Source organism: Microtus oregoni, unplaced genomic scaffold (genome assembly GCF_018167655.1).
Source record: "Microtus oregoni isolate MIOR12 unplaced genomic scaffold, Mior012 000017F_ref0000208, whole genome shotgun sequence".
Taxonomy (NCBI): domain Eukaryota; kingdom Metazoa; phylum Chordata; class Mammalia; order Rodentia; family Cricetidae; genus Microtus; species Microtus oregoni.
The window spans coordinates 27,509,137-27,531,195 of record NW_024543076.1 but is presented as its reverse complement, the minus strand read 5'-3'; the positions used below and the strand labels follow the sequence as shown (position 1 = coordinate 27,531,195).

At 37.1% G+C, this 22,059-nt stretch overlaps 1 protein-coding gene across 1 annotated transcript in view; it reads left to right on the top strand.

Annotated features, from left to right (window-relative positions):
• The window catches only part of Vcpip1 (valosin containing protein interacting protein 1), a 29,386-nt gene extending 7,327 nt beyond the window's left edge, over positions 1–22,059 (top strand). Inside the window, exons 2-3 of the mRNA XM_041667328.1 lie at positions 7,198–7,284; positions 15,246–22,059. Of these exons, the coding sequence (XP_041523262.1) occupies positions 7,198–7,284; positions 15,246–16,117 (959 nt within the window). The 3' untranslated portion in view covers positions 16,118–22,059. The remainder of the gene's footprint in view (positions 1–7,197; positions 7,285–15,245) is intronic.

Here is a 22,059-nt window from a genome sequence, read left to right as displayed (position 1 = left end):
TTTGATAAAATAGAGAAGTTTGTTGGGTTTTATGACACTGCTTTTCTTCCTGAAAGGACTGTGACTTTTTCCTATATAGTTTTAAAATATAGGGCCTACTTGGATCAATCCACAGCACCCAAAAGCCTCATAACACTTTGTAATTTCTTTTTTATGTATTGGTGAATGTGGTACCGATAGTTGAATATAGGGCCTCATGTATGCTTAGGAAGCATGATATAAGCCCGTCCTAATACCTCAGGAGTTTCCAAAATTACATGAGAACTCAGATTTTTTTTTTTAGGTGACATTGGATTGCTTTATTATTATCTCTTATATTTTTCTTCAAATGCTGGGTAAAAGTTTGAAATCTAGATCATGCTTATTCTTATTGTTATTTCCTATGTGCCATTGGATGGTTCTTATTTATATGTGGTACATTTGTAGTAAGAATGGTCATAATATGATGTTGATGCATATAGATAGGTCTTTACATATACAATACAGGAGATGACTTATGTAATTATGCTTTGAAGATTTAAGTTAATCACTTTCTGTGACTTAGCCATTTGATATATTTTACTTTTATTTTCTTTCAAAGAATTCTGATATCTATAAACTAAGATGTGGTAGTTCTTACCATTGTACTTCCCAGAAAAAAAAAAATACTAATTACATTCATACTCCTGTGTGTGCACATTCTTGTACATGATTGGGTTTGTAGTCCATGGATATGCATTATAAATGCATCCTTTAACACTTAATGTTGACACTAAAAACTAGATTTACTTAAGGGACTGAGAATTAAGTAGAATCAGGGATATGTTTCTTAGAAATAGTTTTGACTGGACTGGCAAGATGGCTCAGCAGGTAAATGCACTTGCTGCCAAGCCTGAAGACTCGAGTTTGATCCTGAGCAACCGATAAAAGGAGAGAACTGAATCCTGAAGATAGTTCTCTGTGGGATTTGAGCCTTGCCCTCCAAATAAATACATGTAATTAAATAACAACAACAAAAACATAACCTTTAGAGACTGTTTTGAGTATTGATAAAAGCAAATGTTTAATGGAGGAAGAGCAGAAAGCTGGTAAATGAATGCCTTTAACAGTCTTTCTAATAGAAACTTCATTTTAGTTCAAACTTAGTTACTCAAAAGTTGTTTAAGATCTAGGAATATAGTTCAGTTGATAAAATGCTTATCTGGCATGCATGAAGCCCCAGCTGTGCATAAAACTAGCTATGCTGATACACGCCTGGTTTGTAATCTCATTACTGAGTGGGTGGAGGTAAGAGGATCATCCACCTGGGTGACATGAGACCTAGTCTCTAAAACAGATAAATAAATAGCACTATTCATTTCACTATTTAGTTCACTAAATTTTAAATTTTTATTACATTTATTTTGTTTTCTTATTTTTTTTTTTTTTTTGAATTTTCGAGACAGGGTTTCTTCGTATTTTTGGTTCCTGTCCTGGAACTAGCTCTTGTAGACCAGGCTGGCCTTGAACTCACAGAGATCCGCCTGCCTCAGCCTCCCGAGTGCTGGGATTAAAGGTGTGCGCCACCACCGCCCTGCCATTTATTTTGTGCATGTGCTGCAGGGTACACATGGGAAACAGTACAACCTGTGCGAGTTGATTCTCTCCTTCCATGTGGGTCCCAGGGATCAAACTTAGGTTGACAGGCTTGTCAGCAAATGTATTTATCTATTAAGCCACCCTGCCAATTCAAGTTCAGAGTTTTAAGTATTTGAGTCTTTAAAATATATTTCATATGGGAGGTGGGTAGGTAGAACATTTGTTGTCTATGAGTCTAGTGCTGTGGTGGGTGGAGCCCCAAGGATCATTTACACTCTAGCTTCAGTGACAGAACCTATCTGAAGGGAACAAGGTAGAGAGTGGTAGAGCAGGACACTTGTGTGTCTGCACACATACACAACCCGGACATGCGTTCCATATGTGTGTGTATACACACATTATAATTATACACACACACAATTTCATATAGATGTTAAGAGTTTTTAGTTTGTTTTCAAGTTGCAAAGTAGAAACTTCAAATTGACTTTTACTTAATATATTTTAACTGATATAATAACAATGCATTTGTGTGGTAAGGTATGATAGTTCAATACATCTGTTCACTATGTAATGATCAAATCAGGGATATTGGCTTATTTATCACCTCAGGCACATAATTTCCTGGGTTGGAAACATTAAAATACTTGTCTGTTAGCTATTTTGAAATATACAGTTAGTTATTTTCAACCATAACTAACATACTGTGCTGTAGAATATTGGGTTATTCCTTTTAAAACCTGGCGTTGTAGTGCACACCTACAATTACTGCACACTTGAGGTGAGGTAGGAGTATTACTGTCAGTTTGAGGCCAGACTAGGCTATATTTCTAAGTTAAACTGGGTCAAAAAACCTTTTTTAAAAAGTTATTCTTCTTGTACTGCAATATTATAACACAATCTAGCTATTTTATCTGAATCTCCCCCTTCTCAGCTTTTCTCCAAATTGCCGTCAGAAATATTTATAGTTAGAAAATTGGAACAATGATTTGACTTTTCGAAAATATATTCACATGTGCACCTGTGTCCCTGTGGAGGTCAAAGGACGATTTGTGGGAGTCAGTTCTCTCCTACCATGTGGGTCCCAGGAACAAATGCAGCTTCTCGGACTTGGAAGTGTTATAGCCACTTAACACTATTATGCCAGCCTATGACAGCCTTTTAAACTTTCATCTCAACTCTGTCTTAGTCTTAGAAAAATATATATTCTTGGGACTGGAGAGATGGTTATGGTTAAGAGAACTGGCTTCTCTTCCGGAGGTCCTAGTTCAGTTCCCAGCACCCAATCCCATGCTAGCTCACAGCCATCTGTAATGGCATCTGATGCCCTCCTCTGTCATGCAGGCATAGATGCAAATAGAGTACTAATATACATAAGTAAATAAATCTGAAGAAGAAAAGAAATGTATATTCTTTTTTATTATTTATTTATTTTTAGAAACATATATTCTTAAAACAGATCTTTTTAACATAAATTTAAAAAATTAAAAATCACTTCTCAAATAGAAAAAAAAGCATTACAGTGAGAAGAAAATCATCCGGAATACTACTGCTATATGTGTCTTCTGTTGAAAGAGGAGAACTGAAGCCTGGAGGAGGGGCTCCAGAAGAAGACCGCAGAAAGAGGTGATTGGTGCTGCATGCACTCTGCCATCTTCACACGCCATACATCAACTAGGAATATTTTACTGTTGTACCATGAAAAACAGCTAACTCTAAAGCTAGTTAGGAGACTATGACAGAAAAATGTGTTGATATAATGGAGACTTCACCATGAAACGCCTCTTAAGAGTGTGCCCTAATGAGATGGAGCCACTTTTTTTTTTCACAGAGTTTGACTTATTAGAGTATTGGATATAGGTAGTGCTGCTGGTAGTTACCTTTTACAGACCTGCTGCTCCCGGAGGACGCTTATTCTACTTCAGTCCTCCCCCCTCCCCGAGTTGTTTTTAGGCATTGTTCTCTTTTAAGGGAAAACCTCTTTTCCTTTTTTCTTAATGTTGTGTATTAGTGTTTTGCTTGCATATATGTCTGCTCCATTTGTGTGCCTGGTACCCACAAAAGCCAGAAGAAGGTGTCAGATCCCCTGGAACTAGAAACAGCTGATTGTAAGCTGCCAGTTAGGTTTGGAGAATCAAACCCAGGTCCTGTAGAAGAGGAGCCAGTGCTCTTCACTGCCGTGCCATCTCTCCAGCTGGAGGGCGGGAGAGGGAAAAACTTCATTTGTGATACCCATTCATTGTGTTTGTTCAACCAGTATTAAGAATGCAATCGTTCAGCCCTGTGCTAGGTCCTGGCAATAGAAAGTCTGATATGCCACTGACCTTTCCCTGAGTCTGAAAAAGAAAGACAAAAAGTAAACTAAATTAGCAAGCTATGACAGTGACCTTGATATGTTGACATCAGAGTATTACCCAATCACTCAGATTGTATAGAGAAGTGGCACTTAAATAGAATTTTATACTTTTTGTGCTTATTTAATTTTGTCTTTGTGTGCACACATGCACATGCTCTACAGCACATATGTGGAGGCCAGAGGACTGCTTGGGAGAACTGGTTCTCCTCCCACCATGTGGGTGCAGGGATTGAACTCAGGTTGTCAGGCTTCAGTAAGTGTGCCTTTACAGATAAGCTATTATTGAATTTTAAATTGCCTTTTAAGGAATATGTAACAATTATTGGCCTTTAGGAAACTGGAACAATTTGTGTTGCTTCATTAAAATCAAGGAAGAGGGAACTGAGTTGATGGTGAATGCCTATAATTCCAGCATTCAGGAGCTGGAAGAAGATAAAGGATGATTGGGAGTTCTAAGCTAGTCTCAGCTACATGGTGAGACCCTGTCTCAAAATAACAAAACAGTCAAGGTAAGGCATGATATGAGGTTGGTAGAGAAGGACCAGTTCTTACTGTAGTGTAGAAAAGGAGGTCTTGGACTTTGACCTGTATTCTTTTCTCTTTTTTTTTTTCTTCCTCTATTTTTTCTTTTTTCTTTTTTAGACCTCCTATAGCTCACACTGGCCTTGGAATTCCTTGCATATCTGAGGATTACCTTTGGACTAGCTTCTCTTCAGTGTGTGAGATTTAGCACTGCATGAACAAGGGAGTTGGGGAGGACAAGGCTCAAGGGAAAACCAGTTGAGAAGGGGACAGTGGTCTAGGCAGGAGACAGACAATAGTGATATAGATGGAGATGATGCTGTGGAGAGCTGTATGAGGCTGTGGGGGAATTGTACAAATATCCTGGTCTCTAGTCCCCTTTCTTGATTCTTTTACCAATAAAGATAACTCATTGGAGGTTCACTTATAGTAAAGGAAACAATTTGTCTGTTTTTTTTTTTTTTAAGATTTATTTATTATGTTTACAATGTTCCTCCTGCATGTACACCTCCATGCCAGAAGAGGGCACCAGATCTCATTACAAAGGGTTACAAGTCATCATGTGGTTGCTGGGAATTGAACTCAGGACCTCTGGAAGAGCAGTCAGTGTGCTTAACCCCTGAGCCATCTCTCCAGCCCAATTTGTCTGTTTTCTATAGCCAGTTGATGCCATACCTATTCAGGACTGTGAATAGGGCCATCATGTTTGTCTTAACATGGTTTGAGTCTAATGGATGTTTAATTTTAAGGATATGTATAAACTTTAGATTGGTATGCAGGATTCAGCCACGTATTTACTGTGTGATCTTGGGGTAGTCATGTAAGCATTGTTCTGAGCTTGTTTGTTTGTAAGTGAGGTGGAAAAAGCCTGGTTGTGATAGTAAAAGAAGCTGTGAAAGTGCATTCTCAGCTCAGAGAGAGGTGGATAATAGAGGCTTGGCTGGTGTTTAGACTTCGTTTAATTGAGGAGTGATGGCAGTATTTCTCTTACTGGGGAAAAATTAGTTCTAGGGAATAGAGAGTGGAAAAAACCTTACTCTTGATATATAAAATTATACACATATATACTACATAAACAGTATAGCATAGCATATGTCTGTGCTATTCAAATGCCATGGGGAATGGGCTGATTAGGAAAATAATGTCTGAATAACCTTTATATGGAGATGATGAAACAAATGCTTGGTCTGCTTAAATAAGACGTAGTCTGGAATATGAACTGCTAAGAAATGTAACATTTTTCTCAGTGTAGTATATAGGTGCTCACTGTGGCAACTGTTCAGATTCTTCCCCCCAAAACAAAACAAAACAAAGACCCCACAAGTAAACCAACCTCAAACTTTGCAACCCCATACTTGTTGACGTTTTCCAAATAAATTAATATCCTTGAGTAGTTTAGAAAACTGCGACCATTTAGGATAAGAATGACCATAATTAAGTGAAATATGATGAAATTTGGTAAGCTTACCAGTGTAGCTTCTACTAGGAGTTATCAGTATTTTTGTGCTTGGGGGATTTGATATTTTAAATAAAAATTTTCTATATGTCTTCACTTAAGTAATTTTGGTAATAGTATTATATTCTTAGTAAGTAAAGTATTTGTGTAACTGAATGTTCAGGTTAACTGAAGGTTCAAATGACAAAACAAGGCTTTTAAAAGTTTATGTTTAAAACTGGTTTACTGAAAATAACTTTAGCTGTTAGACAACTTCGTTTCCTCCTTTATGGTGTGGGAAAGGGTGGTAGACATGTGATCAATTAGTATCATCAGTGAGTTCATTGCAAAACTCAGTTTCCACAGTGTAGTTTTCTAGTAGGAAAGACAAAAATTAACCCATTATTGCTATTGTTATTAAAGTGAACTAAGTTCCTTGATAATGATATCATGTGTTCCTTAACAGGTAGAAAATAAAGGTATAAAGAAGCAGCACATAGGCATAGCCATACTTCTATTCTTCTATTCTTTGATGCTTTCGAATGTGAAAATCTTTTCCCCCATGCCTCTCGCCTTTTTTTCTAGGAATTGAACTCTGCGCCTTGGACATGCTGAGTATGTGTTTCACCACACAGAAGTTGTTCTATTGTTCTCCGTTTTTTATTTGAAACCTTGATGTATTTTTTTGAAATAGTAGTTTGTTTATGAATGCTTTATAGTTTTTTGAAGATTGTTAGGGGTATATTTAATATTTTTCCCTTAAATTTATGTTTTCTAATTCAACATTAGAATAACAAAAGGCAATTACTTTTGTTCAATCTGCCTACTTATTCTTTTCTCTTGCCATTTCTTTTTCATTTTATTCACTTTTCACACACACACAATACACACACACACTGTACAATTTTATATTTTAGTTAAAAATGAGTATCTTTTTATAATCTTTTCTGTTCCTGCCCAGAGTTTACAGGCAAGTCTCCCTTGAGATACTTTGAGACTTCAGATATATTTTGTTTAATATTCTTAGTATTGGTGCAGTTTTAAAGATACTTTTGTTAGCTTTTTTGTTTAAAAATTGAAGGAACTTACTAAAAATTTCGATTGTTATCATGTCTTGAAAAGTGACATGTGTCTAGGCTGTTCTGTGACAGCACTTGGCAATAGCTCCCACCATCACATCGTCCATTTGGTGTGCCATTGCATCATATCTGTGTTGTACTCACTCTGGATCTTGGCCTTGCAATCTCTGTTCAAGGCTAATCTGTGTTAATACAGTCTTGGGTGGCACTCTGTTGTCTGTACTTATACTTTGTCTGTTTTTGTCTTTCAGGAGAAGACGTATGGTCTTATGCAAAGGGTCTTCCTCACATGTTCCAGCAGGGTGGTGTATTCTACAATATTATGAAGAAAACTATGGGTATAGTTAAATTGTGATTTTATCTTTGGATAATGATTCTATTTAAAGTATGTAAAATTAAGAATATTCAAATAGGAGCCCAGAGAGATGCCTCAGTGGGTGAAGGCATATGCTGCCAAGCCTGACAGCCTTAGTTCCAATCCCTGGGACCCACATGATGGGAGAAAAGAGCCAACTCCATAGTTGTTCTCTGAGTTCCACATGCACACACATACATAGACACAAAATAATATTTTAAAAGAACAATCAAAATACTAACACCTGGGTATAGTATTAAAAATAGTGACAGTTGGGCATAGTACCACAGGTCTGTAGTCCAAGTTGGGTGTTGATAATTGGGAAACTGCTCGAGCCCAGGAATTCCCAGCCAGCCTGCATGACACTATGAGACACCAACTTTTTATTTTTAAAGATTTATTTTAAATTATATATGTATACGTATGTGTGTGTGCATATGAGTGCAGCTCTCTCAGACACCAAAGGAAGGTGTTAGGATCCCCTTGAGCTGTAGTGACGGGCTTTATTACTATTGTGTATATGGTTTGTGAGCGTGCGTGCATGCGTGAGAGAGGGGGGGAGGGAGGGAGGGAGGAAGTACATTAGTGTGGGTGTCACACGCCACAGCTTGTTTGTTTGTGGTCAGAGGATAACTTTCAGGAGTCAATTCTGTCTTTCCACGTTGGGCTCCAGGCATCACACTCAGGTGGTCAATCTTGTTTGGTAAGCACTTTTCATCTGCTGGGTCATCTTGCCAGCCCAGAGACAGGTTTATCGAGACATGTAATATACAGAGTAAAATTCACATTTCATGGGGATACAGGTACAAATTAAGTATTATAGACCCAGAATATGTGGAACCAGAAGCATTTGGGGTTTGGGAGAACTTAGGATCACTTTACATATACACAATGAGCTATTTTGTTAATAGAGCTCAAGTAAAAAATTTATTTATGTGACATACCTGCCTTAAACACATTGTCTGAAGATTATTTTATATAATGTCCTTAAGTCATTTTGTGCTTTGAAGTCAGTTTCACAGTGTGGAATCTTATACTTGTTGCATTATTTTGTGCTGAAAAAAATGCTGAAAGTGCATTTAGGTTTTGGCACACTGTGGATTTTGGATTGTTGGATTAGAAGTGCTCAGAACCCGTGTATTCACTTTATACACTGTATATGGATTTTGAGAAACATGCAGTCATGTCTCCAGAGCTAGTTCCAGGACAGACTCCAAAGCTACATAGAGAAACCCTGTCTCGAAAACCAAAACGAAATACAAGAATATTTTCTGTCACTCCAGATTTTTAACCAACCCCCATTTTCTAGTCCCCACACACTGGCAACCATTGATTTGTTTTCTGAGTTTATTTACTTTCCCTTTTCATAGTGCTGCACTAGGGTGACTTTTTGTCTAACATAGGTGTTAGTGAACTCGCCGGAGGGACATGTGTCACTGTGAAGGTTTATTGACATGTAGCCGTACTCATGCCTACACACTACTTGTTCCTTTTGCAGTACAGTACTAGGGTTGAATAGTAACAGAAACCTTACGGTCCACTGTAATCAAAATATTTATCACACTGTCCTTTAGCGAGAAAAGCCTTTTTCTGTTTTGTTTTTAATTATATAAGGGATTTTTATTTTTGCATATGAAGGTCAAATGTCCATGATCTATGATCTGGTAATAGCCATCTTGTTAGCAAAGCCCTGAAGCAGTGTAGGGCATAACATAGCAAGAAACTGGCAGTGTATGTTCTCATTTCTATTTTAGTGTATATTGGCAGGTATTAGTAGCTGATTTCGTTTGCATTACTACTGAATAATGTTTCATTAATTGGATATCACATTAAATAAATTAATAATTGGGTCTGGAGAGATGACTCAGCAGTTGATTAAGAGTACTTTTTTGCCAGGAGGTGGTGGCGCACGCCTTTAATCCCAGCACTCGGGAGGCAGAGGCAGGCGGATCTCTGTGAGTTCGAGGCCAGCCTGGTCTACAAGAGCTAGTTCCAAGACAGGAACCAAAAGCTACGGAGAAACCTTGTCTCGAAAAATCCAAAAAAAAAAAGAGTACTTTTTTGCTCTTGCCAGAGGTTCCATGTTCAGTTTCCAGGACACTTTGGGCAGCTCACAAGCCTCCGATGTCCTTTTTTGGCCTCCACAAACAGTCTTATACATGGAGTGTAAAGTCACAGACACATACACAGAAATTGAAAAAAAGACCTCAACCAAAAGACATTGAACTGTTTTAGTTTTTAACTACTCTGAATCTAGTCCCTATAAACTTATCATTTATATACAAGTTTTTATTTTATTTATTTATTATTATTTATTTTATCCTATTTTATTTTTTGAGATGAGGTTTCTCTGTGTAGCCCTGGTTTTCCTGAACTTACTCTGTAGACCAGGCTGGCTTTGAACTCAGAGATCCACCTGCCTCTGCCTCTTCCAGTGCTGGTATTAAAGGTATGCGTCACTGCTCCTGGCTCCATGCAAATTTTTTCTCTTTGGTAAATACTTAACGGAATATAAAGTCATATGGTAAGTCTGTATTTGTCTTTATAAGACACTTCCATGACTGGGGAAATGACTCTGTTGGTGTAAAGTGCTTGCTACGTAAGTTTGTGGCTCTGAGTCCAGATCCCCAGTACTCATGTAAAAATCAGGGCATGGTGCCATGTGCCTGTAGCTTTAGTAGAGACTGAAGTATTTCTGCAGCTGGCTGGTCAGCCAGTCTTGCCAAGTCAGCAAGCTGTGGAATCAGTGGAAAGAATCCTGTCTGGAAACAATAAGGTGAGAATGAGAGGAAGATAGCAACATTGATCTCTGGCTTCTACACGAACACACATATGTGCACACATGCCCACATGAACATGTACACATACTGCTCGACTCTCTCTCTCTCTCATATTGCGCTCTCTCTCTCTCTCTCTCTCTCTCTCTCTCTCTCTCTCTCTCATATTGCTCTCTTTCTCTCACTCTCTCTCATATTGCTCTCTCTCACTCTCTCTCATATTGCTCTTTCTCTCTCTCATATTGCTCTCTTTTTTTCTCTCTCATATTGCTCTCTTTTTTTCTCTCTCTCACTCTCTCTCTCACACACTTAGCCACTCACTCACGGAAACTTCTACATCATTTTCCAAAGTGATTAGACATTTTTCATTTCTATTAGCACTGTGTGAAAATTCCACTTGTTTTAGATCTGTGTTGGCATTTGGTAGTGTCACTTGTGTGTGTATGTGTGCCTGTGCTTGTGTGTATGTGCAGGTACACTTTTTGTTTGGGCATGTATTCACATGTGTGTGCATGTGGAGGCCAGAGGGCAGCTACTTCAAATGTTGTTCTTTTTTTTTTTTTGGTTTTTTTTTTTGTTTTTTTGTTTTTTCGAGACAGGGTTTCTCTGTAGCTTTGGTGTCGGTCCTGGAACTAGCTCTTGTAGACCAGGCTGGCCTTGAACTCACAGAGATCTGCCTGCCTCTGCCTCCCGAGTGCTCAAATGTTGTTCTTAAAGAGCTGCTCACCTTGATTTTTGAGACCGTGACTTTCACTGTCCTAGGGTTCATCAAATAGGCTAGGCTCGCTGACCTGTGAGTTCCAACGATCCTCCTGTCTTTGCTGCCCTAACGCTGGGATTATATAAGTATACTACCATTCCTGTCTCTTTTACACGGGTTCTGAGGGCTTAGATTTGGGTTTTAATGCTTGATGGTAAGCACTACCAGTTTTTTTTTTAGTTGAAAATTTTATTATTTTAAATTAGGTGCATGTGTATGGGTCTGTGAGTGTGAATGCAGGTGCTGTAGGAGGTCAGAATCCTCCAGTCCTCTTAATTAGATGAACAGGCACCTAAAAAGGGTCTTGGGAACCAAACTCAGGTCCCCTGCAAGAGTCCTCATGGTTGACCACTGAGCCAGCTCTCCAGCTCCAGTTGTTTTTGGTTTTGTTTGTTTGTTTAAGACAGAGTCTCATTGTATAACCCTACCTGATTTGGAACTTGCTATGTAGACTGTGTTGGCCTGAAACTTAGAGATCTCCTGTCTCTGCCTCTCTTACACTGAGATGAAACTGTACCACTTGACCTAGTTCTTGTTCTTAAAAAAACAAACAAAAATTTTTAATACATGGATAGCGCTAACCATAGTGATTTATTAAATTGCATTTCTACAATAAAGTGATGTTGATTACCTTTTGACGTATTTTTCTTTTTCCCACTCAATGTTAAATAAGTTTTATATTTTACTATTAAGTTTTATGTGTGTTTTAGGCACATGTCATTGATCAGATGACTGTTTAGCAAATATTTTCTTATAGTCTGTAATTCATCTTTTCATTCTCTTGATATCTTTTGAAGATCTTTGATATCTTTTGAAGTTTTTCAATTTAGATAAAGTCCAGTTTAGTAATTTTTCCTTTTATGGTTCATGCTTTTTATGCTCAATTCAAGCTCATTAATACTGTATTCTTTGTCTTATAGATTTAGGCTTTTATATTTATTTTCAAATATATTTTGGGTATTACAAAATGTTGTAAGTAAGCCAGGTGGTGGTGACGCACACTTGTAATCCCAGTACTCAGGAGGCAGAGGCAGGTGGATCTTTCTGAGTTCAAGACAGCCAGAACTGTTACACAGAGAACCATGTCTCAAAAAAAAAAAAAATGTTGTAAGTATAACAAGAAGCTAATTTTTGATAGGTTACGAAAGTATAAATCAAGGTTTATTTTTAGTTGTGGATGTTGCTCTTTTATTATTAAAAAACATACATTTTATCCATTAGATTATTTTGATACCTTTTCACTAATTAATGAGTTATATACTTGAAAGGATAAATTATATCATATGCAAACTTTACCTAAGTAAGTTTGCTCTTAAAGTCACTTGAAGCCAAGTGAGCTATAGTCAGCAACTGCTCAAAGTTGAGACACTCAGGAGATTACAAGTTCTAGGCCTAGCTAGGAAACTTAGCAAGACCTTGTCTCAGAATTAAAAGGGTGGAGAATGTAACTTAGTGGTAGAATAATTGCCTAGTATAAGACCCTGGGTTCAACTCTTAGTATTGCTAAATTACCCAAAGCCAAACAAAAACTCAAGCAAATTTGCTGTATTCTAGAGTTTTTTTTCCCTTCTGTGTTTTGACTCTCCTTTTGTTAGTGCCATGACTTGAGTATTGTATTTTATAGCGATCCTTAAAAATAAATCAATGTAAATATTCCCTGTTTCCCCTGAAAAAAAAAAATTTAGGAGAGGGTGGCGGATTCTGGTTCCTTGTTAATCCATACAAACTTTAGGATCAGGTTGTTGATTTCAACAACAACAAAATCTGCCGGGATTATTTTGTTTAAATGTGATCTCATTCACTATATAGACAATTTAGAAACACTCAATGGCTTAACAGTACTTTTTTCCAATTTATGAAACTTGTTTCTCCATTTACTTTCATTCAAATTTTGTAGTTTTAGCATGCAGACCTTAGTTATTTTATTCTTGGATTTAAAAAAATCCTGTTATAAGAGATGCTTCTTAAAATTTCTGTTATTTATTGCTAGTAACTAGAAATAAAGTTGGTTTTCATGTTAATACTGTACCCTGTGACCTTGCTAAGCTCATATATTCTTCTAGCTTTTTTCCCCCAGAATTATGTAGGTCAACATGTCTTTTGTAAATAAAAGATATTGCTTCCTTTTTTCTCTATTAATTCATTTATTATTTTACATCCCAGGTACAGTTTCCCCTCCTTATTCTTCTCCTATTTTTTTCCCCAGTTCCCCTCAGCCACTCCTCTGTTTCTGTTCAGAAAGGGGCAGGCCTCCCATGGGCGCCTGTCAAGTTGCGGTAAGGCTAAGTGTATCCCCTGAATTAAGGCTGGGCAGTGCAATCCAGTATGAGCATACAGTCCCAAGAACCAGCCAAGGGTTGCTCCTGCTTTCATTGGTAGGAGTCCCACACTAGACCAAGCTACACACTGTCACACGTATGTAGAGTCCCATTTAGGCTCTCTGGTTGTTGCTTCAGACTCTGAGCTCCTATGAGCCAGGTTAGTTGTTTCTGTGGGTTTTTGTGATGATCTTTCACCTGTCTTTTATTGCTTCTTCTTGCTTTAATGAAGTGGCTAAGATTTTTAGTTCAGTGTTGAATAGAAATGACAAAGAACATAATGCCTTCTTGAAGGGAAGCATTCAGTTGTTTTCATGGCTGTGTCTTATGTCCCTTCCATTCACCTTTTTGTGTGTGTGTGTGTGTGGTTTTGGTTTTTCGAGACAAGGTTTCACTGTGTAGCCCTTGCTGTCCTGGAACTCACTCTGTAGATCAGGTTGGCCTCAAATTCACAGAGATCCACCTGCTTCTGCCTTCCAAGTGCTGGGGTTAAAGGTGTGCACCACCACTGCCTGACTACTTTCCTTCTTTTTGCTGACTGCTCTGGCTAATGGTTGGCTTATCAGTTTTATTGGTCGTTTTCAAAGAAACAACTATTGGATTCATAGGTTTTCTCTTCCCTTATGCTTGCTTTGATACGAGATATGGAGGAGGATTTAAAGCTAATTCTTTTTATCATTCTAATTCCCTTGTGGGTTTTTTGTTGTTATTTAGTGGTGGATAGTGCGTAAAATATAATCAATAGTGAAAGTGATAAATTTAATGTGAAGTGTCACAGCTTCCATTTTGAATGCCAGTTCTATACGTTTATTAAAAAATTTTGTTCTTATTTACAGGTTTTTATTAATAGTTTGTTTTTAAAGTTTTTCCTTCTAGTTTTCTAAGTAGAAGCTTGACTATAAAATTTCTTTGTTTTACAAACATTATCTAAAATTTATGTATGTGTGTCCATGTGTGGACATGCATGTGTCATTGTGCATGTCTGACAAAGGACAACTTTGGGAATTCATGCCCTCCTTCTACAGTGGAATCTAGGAATCAAACTCAGGTCATCAGACCTGTCTTGCAAGTGCTTTTATTTTTTGAGCTTTTTTGAACCCTGAAATAATTTTTTTTTTTTTTTTTTTGGTTTTTCGAGACAGGGTTTCTCTGTGGTTTTGGAGCCTGTCCTGGAACTAGCTCTTGTAGACCAGGCTGGTCTCGAACTCACAGAGATCCGCCTGCCTCTGCCTCCCGAGTGCTGGGATCTGAAATAATTTTTAAAATGTTAGGTATAGCATTGAGACTTGGATAAGAATAATGTATTATGGTGTTGAAACAGCAGGATGTGCACGTGTAGTCCACGTGAATGAAAGCGGGCAGTGGTGAAGCAGAGTCTGCAGGCCGTTCCCTCAGGCTAGCCTTACCATGCTTCTTCCACCTCCTGGGTACTGGGACTAAAGGCAGGAACACTATGTTAAAAAGAGAGAGAGAGAGAGAGAGAGAGAGAGAGAGAGAGAGAGAGAGAGAGCGCCACTTAGACCATATCTCTGACTTGAATATTTTCTTTTTTTGATTTGTATGGTTTGGCAAGGCCTAAAGATATGCATAGTGGCAGCTCTCAGCTCCTGAGCTATATAGCTCTGGCAACTTCAATTTTTTTCTCAGTTGACTATGCCAGAAGCATATCAAGAGAAATTTCTACCTGGATTTTTATTAATTGACTATTGAAATTACTATTTGTTTGAAATTATAATTTAAATTTTAGTAAATAAAATTATATTTTCTTACATTGTGGTTGGTTTTGTTGTTGTTTTGTAATTCAGGTGTTTCTTTAAATTTCCTTTCATAACTTTGCTGTAGGATAATGATTTCATGTATATATTTCCCATTTCTGGGAGAACTACTTTAAGTTCTTACTAATGTTCTTTTTTGTAGTAGGATAAGTTATTTTCTAGCAAATCATTTTTGGAAAGCGGTTCATCTATTCATTGCTATCAGAAACTCACTATTTTGGCCATAAATGTCTTTGCTATGTTTTTACTAGTATTTATTGTAACTAAGATCTTAATATGTTAAATATCTTTCCTTTTTTTTTTTTTTTTTTTAGGCATGGCTGATGGCAAACATTGTACTTTTCCACATCTACCTGGCAAAACCTTTGTTTATAATGCTTCTGAAGATAGACTGGAGTTGTGTGTCGATACTGCAGGACATTTCCCCATTGGTCCTGATGTTGAAGATTTAGTTAAAGAGGCTGTAAGTCAGGTTCGAGCAGAGGCTACTACAAGAAGTAGGGAATCAAGCCCCTCACATGGGTTATTAAAACTAGGTAGTGGTGGAGTAGTGAAAAAGAAATCTGAGCAACTTCACAATGTAACCGCCTTTCAGGGAAAGGGGCATTCTCTAGGAACTGCATCTAGTAACCCGCACATTGATCCCAGAGCTAGGGAAACTCTGGCTGCAAGAAAGCATAATATAGGGACAGATTTTAGTAGTAGTTCCATTAAAACAGAGCCTCCTGTGTTCACAGCTGCTCCTAGTAACAGTGAGCTTATTCGAATAGCTCCTGGAGTAGTAACAATGAGAGACGGCAGGCAGCTTGATCCTGATGTGGTTGAGGCCCAGCGAAAAAAATTGCAGGAAATGGTTTCTTCTATTCAGGCTTCAATGGACAAGCACTTGCGGGATCAAAGCACAGAGCAGACACCATCTGATCTTTCTCAAAGAAAAGTAGAAGCTGTGAGTTCTTCTGTGAGGCCTGGGAGTCTTCAGACTGGCTTGCCTGAACCGTTTTCTTTAACTGGTGGCACTGAGGATTCGAGTACTGAAACAGCTGATGGTCGTGTGGCAGGTACACTGGGAGCAGCACTTGCCACACGGTCAAAAGCACAGACAGAAAATTCTGTGGAGGAACCGGAAGAGATGGATAGTCAAGATGCTGAGACGTCCAACACAACTGAGCCAATGGATCACTCTTGATTTAATTAGAGGCTAATAAAGGCAGAATGTTTATTGTGAATATGTAATATTTGTTGGCTGGGCCACATAACTTGAGTAGTCATTAAAAATCTTGTACGTATATAATTCAAAGATTATATCTTGTTATTCAGTGCATGATAGCAAGTGTGTGATCGGCAATAGCTTTTACTATACTGCTGCCCAGGCTGGCTCTGAATTCTTGTAAATTAGTTTAGATCTATTGAAAGTTTCTTTGATATATGTGCTTCATTGGAAGTTCTTTGTCATTTTAATTCCATGAAAGTCTTAATTTTTAGACATGAAAATTTTCTTGCTAAATGTTTGGTTTCTGCAATGACCAGAATTGAAGAGGAAATGAGAGTTTGTACATGCTGTCGTCAGGTGGCCATCCTACATGTCATGAAAATGTCGATTTCAAGTTTACCTGAACTAAATGTATCTTAAAATACATAAAACAGTTTATTAGAGTACTTAAAAGTTATAACATTTTAGAGACAGCTATTGTTGGCAAAAATATCTTGATGGTAGAGTGTAATGCTACAACATTTTCCTGATTTGAGCTAAGTTGGGAAGAACGATCTATCCTAGAATGATAAAGTCCGGTGTGATTCAGTTAGTTGGTCTGAGCCAATGTGGCCAGTTGTGTGCTCTTGTTGATAATATGTTGCCATTATTTTTTTAATCTTGGCCTTGTCAAGTTCCACCTATTATTTTTTTAAATCTTGCATAAAAGAGAATTACAATTTGTTTTAGAAAATTTAAAAATAATGGTAGAAGTAGTTAATTTCTAACTATGTCAGAGTCACAGAGAATTTTATCTTTATGAGTGGGTTACAGTGTTCTACAGTTTTAACACAGTGGTGTTTAAGCCTGTATATGCTAAATGTCTCTGAGCCCCTTTGAACCAAAAATGTTTCCTTTTCTTCATAGATTTTCTATAAGATTTTCTTTTTGTTGGCTTCACTTGAGTTTGGATGCATAGTTTACTCCAACATACCATGAGCAACTGAGCATTTGCTTAAACATTGCATTCATGAGCTCTTCAGTGCCAGTTTCCTCTAAGCAGCTTTCATGCTATTCTTTAGAAGCAGAGTGTATACTCCTGAGATTGGAACTGCACTGTTGTATTCTGTTCTACAGGTCTGTATTTGTAGATGTATTCCAGTCCATCATCTTCCTTTGTTTACTGAAATTAAGTTGAATTTGAATGAATGAAAGACAAATGTGTGTTAATATAATCTCTTAGAGCATTCAAAGCCTGGCTGTCTCTGTTTGCACATGTAACAGATGCAGAACTGTTTGTAATTCTACAAAACTATATGTCAGAAAATATATTATCAGGTGTTTAAAAATCTCTACATGTTCATTTGAAAGGGATGTAAGTTGTACTTTAACATTTTCTAGATAAGGGAGGTTTGATTTTTTTTTTCTGTGACAGTATCTTTAACTAAATCCAACTACTAATTACCCCACATGTTGAAAAAGGAAGGAATGGAGAATCTAGACATTTTACAAATATAGCTAAGGTTAAGATAATGTATAACACACCACACCACATACACACACACCCTCTGGATTAGTATCATATCACATGCTTTGCAGTATCTCCATTCATCTATTTATCTCCATTCGTCTGTTTCTAAATTTACTTTCAAACATCTTTATCTCAAAGTATCAGGAAAATTTAGAACTTTTGTTTGCTAGTTTTGCATGAAGTGAAAGAGAGCTACCAAATTCTTAACAGTTAGCTGTGCTTTAAGTCAACCCCCCTCCCCTCACCACTATCATTTTGGCTTATTAAGCCACTGACATACTCTTTAAAAATTTTTTTCTGACATACGTACATGAAAACTGTTAAATAAACAAAATGTACTGCTTCAAATAAATTCTATAATCACTCTACTCCAACAGATGCTCTTCTCTGGCTTGGTATGTATAGTTAACAACTGGCAGGATCTCAGAACATTAGAGTATCAGAAACAAAATTTGTATTTTCATGGCATGGTCTCACTAGATGGCTCTGGCTGGCCTGGAGCTCACTATGAAGACCAGGCTGACCTTAAACTTACAGAGATCTGCCTACCTCTGCCTTCCAAGTGCTGGGCATACACTACCATGCCGGGCTAGAAACAGATTTTATCTCCCTATTGAATACTTGAATTTAGTGTAAATTATGCACATGTGAACGTTAGAAGATGGCCTAATCTCTGACAATACTTCATTGTCTCTAGTGACAGTAGTGGGATTTAGCATTAGAAACTTAACTGGGTATAAATAACAGTTTGGGTTCTCCTTTGATAAAAAGTAAACAAAAAAACACGCTTGAGAATTCATCAGAATTCTTGAACATATTTTAAGTCATTTGAAATTTGAATGGGATAACTAGTTGTTTGGGGTAAGTTTTTGAGGGTTTGCTTTAAACATCATCCTTGTATCTAAGTGTAGATGACTGTTACTATTGTGATACCACTGTACTGCATCAGCAGAGCACAGAAGCTTGTAATCTCAAGTAAAAGTGTTTTTTAGCCCTAGATGTGATGATATAACTGTAATTCAAACCAATTCAGCTATATTTTCAGTGTTTTGCTGACCACACTAAGGTGATATTGTAAATATTTTTCTTCAGTGATCCATTCTGTAATCATACAGAGTTTGAGTTGATGACCCAAAGTCCAGGCAGTTAGAGGTGGTGTATGTCAGAGAGCTGGTAACGAACGATGGTTCGAAGGAAGGAAATAAGACACTGCCAAGTATTATGACTAATATACAGTTAGCCCCAAGGGAATGGTTACTCAGGAACTAAAGAGCAAGCTTAAATAGCCCATTCTTCTCCCATCCCTTAAACTATGTTTCAGGTATTTACTGGAAATTATTAGGAAAGAGGCCTGAGAAATTTAGCAAATGATAATATTCAAAATTTGCTTTATACCTTCTGTGACTTTTAATTTGTCTTTGATGATTAAGTTTTACTACTTGAGATTGCATTCTGAATACACCTGTGAGACTGGTCACAGGTCATACAGGTCTACTTGTTGTTTTGAGAGGGTTTTTCTCTGTAGCCCTGGAACTCAACTTTGTAGACCAGGCTGGCCTCGAACTCAGAAATCTGCCTGCCTCTGCCTCCCAAGTGCTGGGATTCAAGGCGTGTGCCATCACTGCCTGGCTACAGGTTTTTTAGTTTTGGTTTTTCGATAGAGGGTTTCTTTATGTAGCCCTGGCTGTCCTGAAACTTGCTCTTACAGGTTTTTATTGCCGTTATTTTAAGAATCATTTTCATTGGGTATTAACAGTGGCTTACATAGATATAGGGTCTCTTACCTCAGGGAAGATCGTTTACGAACAACTTCTGTTATTGACCAGTTTTGGAGAATTACTTTGACACATCTCATGTTAACTACCGAATGCAAAAAAGTATTGTTTAATGTAGTTACCGGCTGTCTGCTACGGAACATTTCTCTAGATATTTAGGACTTTATTAACAAGTAACATTTAGATATGAAATAAACTTCTGTCATTAGTAATACTGATCTTGTCACAATAGTGATGGTATAATTTTTTTTATTTTAGAACATTAATAAAGTTTTGTCCTCATCTTTCAACAGTCAGTTGGCCCAAACTTAAAATACTGAAGTGCAAATCTTGTGCTTTTTTTTCCCCCCTGGATCTAAAAGCAAGGTCTCCATCTTAAGATTCTTATAAAATCAGAGCCCTTGCAAAATTGGTTTAAATTCCACTCATTTTAACGTAGATTTAAAGTTACCTTTTATAACAAATAGATGTGTATTCTAGGTTGGCTAGATGTTCTACTTTCCAAGACTATATCATTTAACAAAATTGTACAACACAGACTTTTCACAATTTGATTATTTTTTTCAAACAAGAACAACTCATGAAAATAGGCCATAGTAGTAAAATGTATATTTAAAGAATAAGATAACAAAGGGGAGATAGATCACAAATATCACAGAGTTAATTGCAAGTTCTGCCATTCTTTGAGATGCCAAGTGTTTCAATTCATATTTAATGATGCTCAAATCGTGGAAATTTTAACATTTGTTCCAAAATAGCAGAAACTATTAAAAAAATTGTGAATTATTGGATAAAATGCCATTACTTGTATATCTGACATTTAAAGTTTTTAATTATGGAGTTGACATGTTTTTTTGTAGTATAATACAATGACTATTCTCTTGTAAAAGAAAAGGAAAAACTAGTAAAGAAAAAGTTTTAGTTGATGTTATTTGCTTGTACCAATTACTAGTATTTTAAGATTTAAGCTATTGCATACTTTTCCTTTAGAGTGCAGAAACACCTCTGGAGCCTTCATGCCTGCTGTAGAGCAATAAAGGACTGAAAAGATTACCAGTATTTCAGGCTGGCTTGACTTTAAGCACTAATGCTAAAAACTGGAGAGTCTCCTTTTTGGAGGGAAATGCTATTTAGACTAAAGCCAAGCATATATAGTGTAAGTATTTGGGCAGAAAACTAACAGATCCTTTAACTTGGCAGTGAAGTATTGCAGTTGCTATGTCGTCCATAGGCACTAGCTGTTAGACACTGCTCTCATTTCACGTTAGTGTGTATTACAGTGGAGACTGAATAACTGCTAACAACCTAACAGTATAGTGTTCTTGGCACACCTCACTGTACAGTATTTGAAGTTTTGTATTAATAATAAAACTAAGTTAATAATATATTACTGATTTCCCCTCAACTTCACATTGGTTTTTAAAAGTAATGTTGTCTAGTTTCCTGGGATTATACTTTAATACCATAATGCATCAACAAATAGTTCATTCAGTTTTATAAAAATGATTTTTAGCGTAATAAAGTTGTTTTTAAGATGTCCATATATGAATTACACAGGAACTGTAATTTCTTTTCTTAATGCAGATTTTAATATTAGATTAAATTGATCCAATAAGAAAAAAGAACAAGCAAAGTTTCTTTAGAAAGTTAGGCCATGTAATGCTTACTAAATATTTCAAAACAAATTGTGTTCTAATAGAAAATTTGTATTTTTGAAAAAGTACTAGTTATGGTGAGAAAATGAAAGAAAATACAGCAAATAGCACCAAATTCCTTATTTTCATTGTTTACCTATCAATTGTCCACTTATCTTAAATTTTAGCATATTTACTTAGTACTTATTGTATCGTAGTAGACCGTTTATCTCTGTTTAGAATGCCCTCGATGCCATACTCAGGTGCAAGTCTAGCATACTACCTGCTGTGTAACCTTTTGGTTTCTTCTCGGGAAGAACGGCGTTACCCCTAGAGTTGTGAGGATGGATGAATTACTACTACCTGAGCGTTAAAACTGCCTGGCAAGTGTACATTGAGATACTTGCTGTGACGGGCATGTTCAAAGTGATAGGGTTCACCTGCCACTGAAGTGCAGTGCAGCCCTCTGTGAGTTGGAGAGTATGTGTGTTGCTTATTAAATCTAGAATTTGTTGCATTTGTAGTATGTTACTAATGAGTAAAAACTGGATGTTTTTACATCCTTATATTTCTATGGGGCTTTAAGATCTCGTTAACTACCGAGAATCTGGAGAATTGACATCACGTGCTGTGACCTGGATGAGCTTTTAAAGGCCTGTTTCCGCTGTAACCGTGAGGGTTTACAGCTGTACCTCTGGGTTCTGACCATAGGCGCACTTGCTGAGAGTAGTGCTGATGCAGCAGGCACTGTGAACTAATAATTACCTTTGCTTTATGCTGAGACTGCAATCACAAACTTGGACTGGAGGTCTTCTATGTGCATGCCATTGGTCACATACCATCAAGATAGAGCTATCAAAAGCTTGAGTAAATAAAGTAAGGTAAACATTCCTCTTAAGATAGTTCATTACTGGTTTTGTTTTTATTGACTGTCGCTCCCCCAGTAAATACAATCTGACTGAATAACCAATTGTTTCTAATAATTAAAAATGTACAGAG